This window comes from Suncus etruscus, chromosome 3 (assembly GCF_024139225.1).
Source record: "Suncus etruscus isolate mSunEtr1 chromosome 3, mSunEtr1.pri.cur, whole genome shotgun sequence".
Classification (NCBI taxonomy): domain Eukaryota; kingdom Metazoa; phylum Chordata; class Mammalia; order Eulipotyphla; family Soricidae; genus Suncus; species Suncus etruscus.
Genome location: NC_064850.1, coordinates 66,958,618 through 66,969,833, shown reverse-complemented (window position 1 = coordinate 66,969,833; position 11,216 = coordinate 66,958,618). Strand labels below are relative to the sequence as shown.

Sequence of the window (11,216 nt, the reverse complement as noted above, 5' to 3'; positions counted from 1 at the left end):
TAGAAGATCTAGTAACTAAGCCCTCTAGGTAAGAAATTCCCTGGACATACGTTAGAAGGTAAATTACGAACCAATAGCAGACACTAGGTGAATAACGCCAAGGTCACAGGGTTTTTTTTGTTTTTGTTTTTTTTTTTTTTTTTGCTTTACTGGAACTGTCAAGAGACTGGACCCAGAGCCTTGCACACACAAAGCTGATGCCCCACTGCCGAGTCACATCTTCGGTCTCGAATGTTCCCTTAATCCCTAGTCTTCTGAGTTCAGGAGCCAATATAGCATAGTCCTTTCCCTTCATCAACTCATCTAACTGCTGGACGTGTGATTCTATGTATAGTATATTGCCCCCAAGTTCAGAAATTTCTCTAGGACATGGGGTGCCTTCATAATCAAGCAGGACATTGAGATGACATCTCCCAGCCGTCATTTGGGGGGTACAAAAGGCATCAGCCAGAGGAAAGTATCCTTGTATTTATTGAGCATGTTTTTCAGCATCCGGCTGGGGGACCTCCAGAGGTGAAGGCAAGGTCCAGGTGTCCTTTTCCAGCACACCTGCCACAGGCACTCTCGCTTCAGTGCCACCAGACGGCAAAGAGCAGGGCTGTCACCGAGGCTGAGAGCAGTTTTATGCTCTCATGCTGGCCTTGCTTCCCACGCAAAGATGCAGAGAATCTACATGACCCAGGTATTGCGGGGATTGTGTAAAGGAAACCCAGTGGGCCAGGGGATGAATGGGACCCACACTGGGCCTGCTAAAGCAACAACCCTGCCCCCACTTCAGCTATGATCTCAGTGGAGTGAGTGAAGCTGGTATCCTTGTACCAGAGCTGGGCTGCTTGGGTTTTTCCCCCTCCAAAAGAATCAGGATATTTAAAAAGACCAAACCACTGTCACTCCAGATTGTACTCTGGACACTATTCTCTATTGGCCCCAGAACCCCATCAAAGAAAAGTATCACAATTGTGGGAAAACTGCAGACAATTAGGAGTCATTCTTAAAGATTTAATTATTTTAATTGCAGAAAAGGGGATAATACATTTAAATCTCTGCTACATCACAAACTGCTGTCTTGTTGTTGTTGTGTTATTAAAGACCCACCAGTTCTACCCATCTTTAGGTTTATGGCTATAGAGTGCGGGGGAATCTATTAGCAATAAAACAGGATAAAGCGAGCAAGAATCTGTTCACCAGAACATTTTCTCCACTGCAAAACAGGGTCCTTAAAAAGAGGAAGAAAAGCTAGGGACTGTCCCCCACAAGATCGAGGAAGACAGAAGAAAACTGGGAAGGCGGAAAATGTGGCATTCACTTTCAACACCTTTACCCTAAACCAGATTCCCTACCAATTCCAACAGAAAAAGACTATTATTCCCAAAGAGGGCAGACTGGAAGATGGAAACCATTGCCTCCCAAAAAAAAACGCAAAATAAACCTGGCTTCAGAGACAGGTTCCGTGTCTGAAAGGGGTTGGGGACTGTTTATTTGTGGGGACCAGAGCAAGAGACATACAAATCGCTTCTAGTGTGCAGCCTGGCCAGGCAGAAGCAAATACGAGCCCCCCAACCACCCCTGGCTCCTCAAAGTCTACTGAGGGAGAGGGCAGCAGCAGCATAGGGTGACGGCTCTAAAATGACCAGCATTTAGTGTTCTATTAGGACCAAGGATTTATTCCACAATATAATGGCAACATTTGACACAAGCTACCAAAAATAAAAAAAAACCAGGAAGGAGCAGGGCGCAGGGTGGGGATAGGGGAAAATCAGCTGAGGGGCAGCGCTGGCAGCGGCTTCCCGGGCAGCCTCCGTGGTCCGGCATCAGCAGCCCAATAGTGACCGACAGTCACCTTCTGCACATCAGACCAATTGCTAAAGCACCAACACACTGTTTATAAGTTTGTTTTGTTTGTTTTAATTCCAGCCACTGAAACCAACATAGAAGTTATTGCTTAGATAAATAAACCTAGTCTACCAGAAAAAAGAAAAGTGGATAAGGAAACAAAAACCCCAAAATGAAAAAAGTAAGTTCCCCAATATCGTAACAGAGTAAACACGAGAGAAGTTCCTCAAATGAGGATTTACTGGAATTTCTGGTGCCCCTCTGGGCACTGAAATTGAGTTAAACTCTTATGCCGGTAAATCCCAGTCAGAGGTAAGATTTTAATGCTAGACACGAGAAGGTGCACGCTCCAACGACTTCCAAATTGGTGGAAACCCCTGCAAAAGACAGTCAGCATTTCAAACCTCAACACCACAAACAGCTTTTAAGGAAAAAAATACAAAAAGTGTCAAAAATTTTTTTAGTTTTTTTTTTTTCTTTTTTTCAAAGAGTTCTGGAAAAATGATCCCATAAGGAGTAGAAATAGCACCTTTTACAGGCTGGATTAAAAACCAGTCCTGTAGTTTTGCTGAGAAATTGAAGAAATCTTCTTGGTTGGAGTCCTGAATTACATTAAGGGTGTGTGTGTGTTTGTATCTGTGTGTCTGTGTACATGTGTATTTTATTTTCGGCTTGGTGCGTCCTTCACAGTACAGCGCACACAGATGTAGTCTTCTTTCTCTGCCATCTCTGGAGAAACACCAACACAGACCTGATGAAACCACTGATTGCAGCTGCCATCACACTGGACCCAGTCCACCTGGTTACAAAGAGCAGGGAGATGGGGTTTTCAGAGGAAAAATGTGATTCAAAATTGGTAGGCCGTTTGCCACTAAGGGCCACTGTCCCACCACTGAGGCTTCTGGCAAAACCGCTAAGCCAAAAGTGTAGCTGGCCCACTAGCCAAAGCAACCGAGTCAAAGCCATTCTTCAAGTCGTGACTGCTTTGGGGCTAAGACAGCGCCGCCCTGTGGTAAGTAAGCAAAAGGGCATTACATCGGCATCCCTCCCACCTTCTTAGCGCCGGGACGGTGAAAGCTGGAGAAGCAGGAAAAGGAAAAAGGGAAGCATGTTTTAAGAGTTTCTTCAGAAAAAGGGAGAAGACCCAGGAACGATGGTGAAAGCACAGGATCAGTGGGGGGAGGACTGAGCAATCCATTCAGATCAGCTCAAAGCAGAGAAGCAGAAGAGAAAGACCCAGCGAGATGAGGTCTAGCTTACAGGGTTTCTGAGCTAAGGGAAAGCATGTCCTCTATGGCCCAAACCTCACTGACCTCATCTCCTTCTGGCTGCAGGCAGCTCACAGCTGGGCAGACGGCATCTTCATCCTCAGAATCCTCCTGTTCAGAATAGGATGTATCTGAGGGTAGGGAATGAGTTTCAGCGGAACGAACTAATTCATAGCTACGCTCTCTCTCTAACTTGAAACTGTTCATGTCCTTTGGATGGCTCAGTTTGATTTTCTTCTTTTTGGGGGTCCGCATTTTTTGAACTCGATCCCACCGCTCGCTAGAGCGGCTCTCTCTTTCCAGACGTCTCTTCACTTTTCTCTCGAGACTGTTGACTCCATCACGCTTCCCTCGGCAGCAGTCATTCTGGGCAGGAGAGGGCAAACACAACTTTAGGCCACAGCTTCCTTCCCTAACAGCTCTATGAGAAACCGGATGCTCCCCCACTCAACACTGCCACACAAGGTCCTTTCCATAGCCACCACCTCCCTTCAAACCCTACAAAATCTCACAGGGTTCATTCTAACCCTCACCAGGTTAATAACCTCAGAGTTAATTCTATCAAGGGCATATGGGCAAAAAAAAAATGTTAACGACCGGGCCAGTAGGGGCCGGAGAGATAGCATGGTGGTAGGGCATTTGCCTTGCATGCAGGAGGACAGTGATTCGAACCCCGGCATCCCATATGGTTCCGAGCCTGCCAGGAGCAACTTCTCAGCGTAGAGCCAGGAGTAACCCCTGAGCGCGGCCGGTGTGACCCAAAAACAAAACAAAAAAAAAAAAAAAAAAAAGAGAGAGATCAGACTAGTTTTCAAAACAGTGCCTGGAGATAGGAAGATGCCTATACTGGATTGATAACTAAGTAACTGGTGAATACACCTTCTATTTAGAAATTTATTTTTATCCTTGAGAGACTCCTAACAATTATGTACATCTTTCCCCTTAAGGACATTTATTCTTGGGCCTGAGAGATAGTATGGGTGAGAAGAGAGAGGCACTTGTCAACCCCAATTCGAATCCCAGGACAGCTGGGAGTGATCCTTCAGCAAATATTTGAGAAACAGGAATAAGCCTTGAGGACCAACAAGTGTGGCTACCAAACTATAAATAAATAAAAACATACAGTCCCACCACTAGTGGGAGGAAGGTATGCTAACATAATCAGTAATGATGCCATAATCTGTTGTAATAATAAAAAAAAGAAAAGAAAAAAAAAGAATTCCAATATGATCCCTCACGTATCTAATGAAACTAGTGCCACCACTCACTATTTTCTCAGGAACCTTAAATGCTGAGTTCATTCTCTACCTCGAAGCAACAGAATGCCCTTTAACTACTTTTTGTTATTTTTGGACCATACCCAGTGGCACTCAGGGGTTACTTTTGGCTCTGTACTCAGAAATTACTCCTGGCAGGCTCAGGTGACCTGGGATGCAGGGGATCGAACCCAGGTCGGCTGTGTGCAAGGCAAACCCTCTACACACTGTGCTATCGTTTCACACACACCCCTACTTTAGGGAATAGAAAGTCAAATTTATCCCCCACTTCATGCAACTTAGCGTTCATGTACATATACCTGTATGTACACACACAACCAACAAATAAAAGGGGCATCCTCAGTCTAGTCACAGTCCTCATAACAGCTATCTTATTAGGGCTAGTAGAGTTATATAAAGCATTTAAGATGCTGACTAATATCTTTATTTTATCTTATTTTGTTTTTTTGTGCCACACCCAGCAGTGCTCAGGGGTTACTCCTGGCTCTGAGCTCAGAAATCGATCCTGGTAGTCTCGGGGACCATATGGGATGCCAGGGATTGAACCCATGTCTGTCCCGGGTCATCCGTGTACAAGGCAAATGCCCTATCGCTGTGCTATCGCTCCAACCCCAATTTTAAAGTTTTTACGTCTATCTACAATCACATTTTCATCTGTCTGGCCAGTGTCACTGAGTCACTGAAGATGCCGCAAGCTTCAATTTCAAGAAGGGTTCTGTTTGTGTTTTTCTCATGTAATCTATGTATCAAGGTCTGATACTGAACTTGAATTCTGAATTGACTTATGTGTAAATTGTGAGTTTGGTTTTCTACAAGTGGCTGACACCATGTTTTGAAGAGGCTTTCCTTGCTCCTTTGCAAAGATTAGCTGTCCACATATACCTAAGGATCCTGTCTCTGGGCTCTTAATTCTGCTCAATTTTATTCCTGTACCATAGTGTCTTAACTACTATACCTTTAAAATAAAATTTAAAGTTGATGAAAGAAATGCTTCCATCTTTTGTCTACAATTTTTTTTGTCCTAAAATTATGGTGTCTATACCCAATGAAATATTACTCAGCTATAAGATAAAAAGGATAGAACAGTGGGTAGGATACTTGCCTTGCACACAGCCAACCTGGGTTAATTCCTATCATCCCATATTGTCCCCTGAGCTTAACAGGAGTAATTCTTCCTTTGTGCAGAGCCAGGAGTAACCCCCAAAAAGATGAAATGATGCAATTTGCTGCTACTTATACGGAACTAGAGAACTAGATGGTAACTGCTGAGTAAAGTAAGAAGTAAGGAGAGGGACAAACATAGAATGATCAAACAAAGTAAGGGAATATGACAGGGCCAAAAACAAGAGAACCTCTCAGAGTAGGCTACACAACTAAGCTTGCCTAGTTTGGAAGCCCAGGGAGGGTAACATGGGATACTGGTAGAGGAAAGGGACACACATCAGTAGATGTGGGTACCAGACACTATTATGCATGAAACTATTATTAATAGAATTCTGAATCATCATACCTTAACAGAAATGGAAGAAATTGGTAGATAAACAGGCTTGTTCCTTTTACCACTACAATTTTGACCTTTTACATCCTTAAAAATAAAATCTGAACTGTGTGCCTTTTCTGCCTGAAGATCAGGACAGACTAGAGATCCACTTCTCTTTCTCAATTGAAGACAATATCTCCTTAACTCAATTTCAACCACATCAGGAGCAGTGCCTCTCAAAGTACACTGGCTGCCTGGCATGTTGCTTCCTGAGCTGCCTTTCAGGCACTTACCTTCTCATTGCTGGGTCTGACTGGTGAGCTCCGGTCAGTTTGCTGAGGAGGGCTTGGTTTTGTGAGTAAAGTCTGGTAAAGTTCCTGAATTTCAGGAAGGGATACCTGGAGCAACTGGGCTTCCATCAACAGTTCATTCACTTCTGGACTAATACCTATGAAAAAGTAAACAAGCCATAACGGATCACATTAGTTATTTCCCAGTGAGCCCTGCATCTTAGTCCTGCCAGATAAGCAGGACTATTCCTTATACCACTACAATTCTGACCTTTTACACTCAGCTGAAGTTCATGTAATATTTCTAAGCCACAATGTAAGTAAGAGACCTCACACTACATTTGCCTAGAATTTTAATCAAGAGGTAAACATGAATCTCACACTAAATTCCATTTCTTGAGTTTATTGCTAATGCAGAAGTGATACTGTATGTCTTGACAATCTTCAATAGCATAATATTTTATTATGTTAGGGCATAATCATAAAAATAAAAATTCAGCCCAGGCGTGAATCAAGTAACTCTTTACTAGACATATTTACTAGACATATTCTGGATATAATTGCAGCTCTAGGCTGAACTCATGGGAAAGTCATTATAGAGGACTATCAGGGTTATTTTTAAGTTAAGGAGGTGTTATATATATATGGTTTTGGGGCCACATCCAGCGGTGCTCAGGGGTTACTCCTGGCTGTCTGCTTAGAAATAGCTCCTGGCAGGCACGGGGGACCATATGGGACACTGGGATTCGAACCAACCACCTTTGGTCCTGGATCGGCTGCTTGCAAGGCAAACGCCGCTGTGCTAGCTCTCCGGGCCCAAGGAGGTTATTTTTAAGGTTTTCCACAAGAGTTCTTAAGTACTGAAGTAACAAGAAAACTAACTTTAAAAATCTGACTAAAATACTTGATTTTTTTTTTCCAGGAGATATCAGCTTTATTTAGTAGATAAGGCTGAAGAATCCCCAAAATACTTGATATTTAATCAACAGGATTAACTTTGATTCCTAAAAGCAATACAAATAAAATAAATTTCTATTTCCTTTGTGTTTATAAACCTTCATCTATTTTGAAAATCCAGCTTACATTTGGAGATACAATTCTGTTGGATTTATTTTTGGGGTCACACCACGTGGTTACTCATTCCTGGCTCTGCATTCAAGAATCAGTCCTGGTGCTATGTGAGGAATCACTTGAGTTGGAGATTTAAACCAGGTAGACCATGTGCAAGACTACCTGTTGAAGTCTTTCTCCAAGACCTAAAACCACCTTTAAAAGTAGCTGACCATTTACAAAAAAAAAAAAAAAAGTCTGCTACAAAATCTTGTTACTATCCCAGGCTTAATGTAATATTTAACTTTTTTTTTTTTTAATTTTGGCGTCATAACCAGCAGTGATAAGGGCTTATTCCTGGCTATATGCTTAGGGATCACTTCTGGCCTCAGGAGACAATTATGGGGAACCAAGGATCCAGCCCAAGTTGGCCACACGCAATGTAAGCATCCTACGCAGTGTTACTATCTCTCCAGCCCCTCAAACATTTTTTAAAAAGCCAACTACAAACCATGAAGAGGGATACAACAGCGACCAGTAGAGAAGGGAGAGTGTAAATATGAGGTTCTGTTGTCCCAATCTTCAGGCAAAGCAAAGGATGTTGTGCCAGTTGGTTGAGAGACCTATGAAAGAAAAACACTTTTATTAAGGCTTTTTTTTGGAATTAAAAATGCATCTACTGGTACAGTAAAAGTACCCAGGGTCTGGGAATAGGAAACCAGAGAAGAGGAAGACTTGACTTCCCAAAACTGAGTTTTCCTGGTATCTTAGGTCTGGTCAGATCAATTAATTATGACCACCAAATTTTCTATGTTTTTTACCAGATCTGATTTCAGAGGTGAAAAGGCAAACAAAACCATTTATGTTATGAATAGCAATAAACCATAAAGCCTTTGAATCTCTATGATCTATGAAGACTGTGATCTAACACAGATGCTCTTAAGTGTCCTTCACACTCAGCTCTCTCTGGTTCTCCAGTGTTTCTCAGTGCAATAAGGACACTGAGCCAGGGCCGTGACTGAGGCTGGCACGTGCTCTGTATGCACAGAGGCCAGCATCGACCTGTCCCACCTACTACCAGACACCCAGGTAAGATTCCTGGGGCCATAAACAGTTAACTGTGAGCCCCAGCAGCACACTCAACATCACTGTCCAACAATGGGGGCTAGAAAAAAAAAAAACCAACATTTCTATCGCCTCACATGAACAAGTAAGAGGCTGCCGTATTCTTTCCTTTGATTCACTAGAGTAAATCCCTCTTATAAGATGTAAGATGCCCTAGGAACCAGAACTTAACTGAAAAAATACCATTTAATCCATCCTTTGCTGAGTACCAGTCTCTGTTTCTCAGAGTGGAGGCAAAATAAAACATGACTGAGATTCACTTCTTGTTCTTATCTCTGATTTCCTGTCACATGTTTCCATATGTATCCTTGCAATCTCTGCACCTGCTTTGCCAGGAAAACAGAAAACTGCCTGCCCAGCCTTGGCACAGAACTTGACTCTGACAGAAGAACAAAGAACTGGAGAAAGACGGAGGCCGCTACCTTGTGGGAGGACTTGGCTCAGACACGCCAATACTGATCTGCCTCAAAGGGCAGGAGGGAATCCCCAATATCCTTACTACAAGAGGAAGCAGGAGGAAAAAATCTAATCCAGCAAAAATGCCTATTAGTAAGCATATACCTATGGATTTATATACAGAAATGGGAAAATTGAGGTTAAACAGAACAAAGTAAAACCCACTCCTCACGAACAGCAAACCTGAGAGCCAGCTCGGCCAGCTGGCTGGCTAACTGGGAGCCAAGCCCCAAAGTGAGCCATTAGCAAGGGAGCAGCAGCAGAGCTCGGTGCCAACTCACCTTGTTGGCCTCTGCCCCCTGTGCCACTGAAGCCTGCCATCTGCTAGAGAACAGTCCGGAGCCTGCGCCATCTTGCACAAACTTAAGATTCCCTGACGAGAGCAGCTGTTGGGCTCTATGTTGCCAGTTCACGGTTCTCTCAATCATATAGCGAAGTGCGTCTCCCTCGGGTAAGCGGACTCGGATGCGCTGCAAGGATGCCAGCAGGGGCAGTATCCTCTCAAGCGGTGGCTTCTCCGACCGCCGACAGTGGGGACAGAGCCACATGGGCAGATCGTGGGGGACACTGGGCACAGCCACACAGCTTGTGTGGAAAGCATCCCTGCACAGTTCACATTGGATCATGGGAGCAGCCGGGGCCTTCTGGCAGACGCAGACTTTCATTTCCACGTCCTGAGCAGGCGACAGCACTTTCCCTTCGTTGGCTAGTCTGAGAGACTGCAGGGCCTCCATCTCTCTGAGGCGAGCCTCCCCGAGTGTCGCCATCTAGAAGGGCAACAATCAAGGACAATGCAGTCAAAAGCTGGCCTTTCCGAACTCATGAGTGCCACTGGGCAAGTACAGAAGCTGCAGGTTAGAAGCTGACCTAATGATAAAAAGTACTCACAGGAAAGAGAGAGAGGAAGAAAAGAGGAGAAAACTGATAAGGGTTCTAAACATTCTTCACATTCCAACCATCTCAGTAAGCTAATGAGTGACTGTCAGCATAATACTGAACTGCAGCTAGATTCCCAGTGTATCAACTGAATGAAATGTGCATCAGACACATTTCACACAGGGCTGTGATAATGCTCACATCAGAGCTATGCAACAGAACATTCTTGCCTGGCCTATCGCAAATAAATCTGAGCAAATGTGTTTTACTTACTTATTAGGTAAGTAAATTATTCATTATATTTACTTACTAAATTTACTTATTTTTCACATTTTGCATGAAATGATTTCTAAAGCTCTAAACTTGTTTTAAATTCCATTAGCACTCTGTCCTCCATAGAAAACTACTTTTGACAGGAGGTCTCCTACAGGACCTACTGCATACTAGAGTATTACTGCCCTTAAATTGAGGCATTATGTGTGCTGGACCCCTTAGGATAAAATGAAAAACCATACTTGCTCCCAAACATCCACACATGCAAATACACATTATCTTTAGGAAAAAGACAAATGCGAGTTGTTTTTGTGTTCATACTATAAAGAGAGAGGTCTGGGAAAGCTCCAAGTTCAATTAACCTGCCTGAATGATTTGAAAACACAGACAAAGTCAACATGTATCCTTATCCCACTCTGTCTGGGGCACCCCAGCACTGCTCAGGGGACTGTGTAGTGCCCAGAATTGAACCTGACACCTCCTGCAAGCAAGGAACATGTTCCAGGCCTTTGAGCTCTTCCATAAAGATTTGACCAAAATTGTCTAAGCACCTCATACTGAACATATTAGATATAGAATAAATAGTAGTTCTTGCTCAGTGTGTACCCCTCCCCAACTTCTTGTTTATCCCCATCTGAATGATGAGAACCCCCACACCTGGAATAGGCAGGTAGAGGAGTCTGCCTGGAGGGAGGGAGAGAATAAAGAGAATTAGAGTCAGTAAAGAGGGAGTCAGTCAGCAAGAAGGCCTGGGGAGCAGCTGAAAGGGGGAGATAGGCCAAGAGGCCAGAGAAGGAGCAGAGAAGTGGCGGCTTGGAAAAGGCTTAGCATAGAAGCCACATGAGGAAATGTACATGATGGTTAGACTGTGAAATATAGCTGGCTGACTCCTGGAACTTCATCTGCCAGCTTTGTGAACTTCTCCGCTGTCACCCTGCAATCTCAGACCCGCCAGGCCCAGCTGCAGGAGCCAGGCAGAACCAAGAAAGGCGTCACCATCGCCCTACCAAATACAAGTGAACTATCTAATTATATTAAAATAACACTGGAGTGGGCCCGGAGAGATAGCACAGCGGCATTTGCCTTGCAAGCAGCCGATCCAGGACCAAAGGTGGTTGGTTCGAATCCCGGTGTCCCATATGGTCCCTCGTGCCTGCCAGGAGCTATTTCTGAGCAGACAGCCAGGAGTAACCCCTGAGCACTGCCAGGTGTGGCCCAAAAACCAAACAAAAACAAAATCAAAAACAAAAACAAAACAAAAACACTGGAGTACCAGGTTGCTCCTGGC

The 11,216-nt window shown here is 44.0% G+C and overlaps 1 protein-coding gene across 1 annotated transcript in view; it reads right to left on the bottom strand.

The window, feature by feature from the left end:
• Positions 1–988: 988 nt before the first annotated feature.
• KDM5B (lysine demethylase 5B) overlaps positions 989–11,216 on the bottom strand; it is a 90,491-nt gene continuing 80,263 nt past the window's right edge. Inside the window, exons 23-27 of the mRNA XM_049770583.1 lie at positions 9,061–9,546; positions 7,710–7,821; positions 6,152–6,306; positions 3,147–3,467; positions 989–2,632 (exon numbers count right to left, since the gene is read on the bottom strand). Coding sequence (XP_049626540.1) covers positions 2,495–2,632; positions 3,147–3,467; positions 6,152–6,306; positions 7,710–7,821; positions 9,061–9,546 — 1,212 coding nt within the window. The 3' untranslated portion in view covers positions 989–2,494. The remainder of the gene's footprint in view (positions 2,633–3,146; positions 3,468–6,151; positions 6,307–7,709; positions 7,822–9,060; positions 9,547–11,216) is intronic.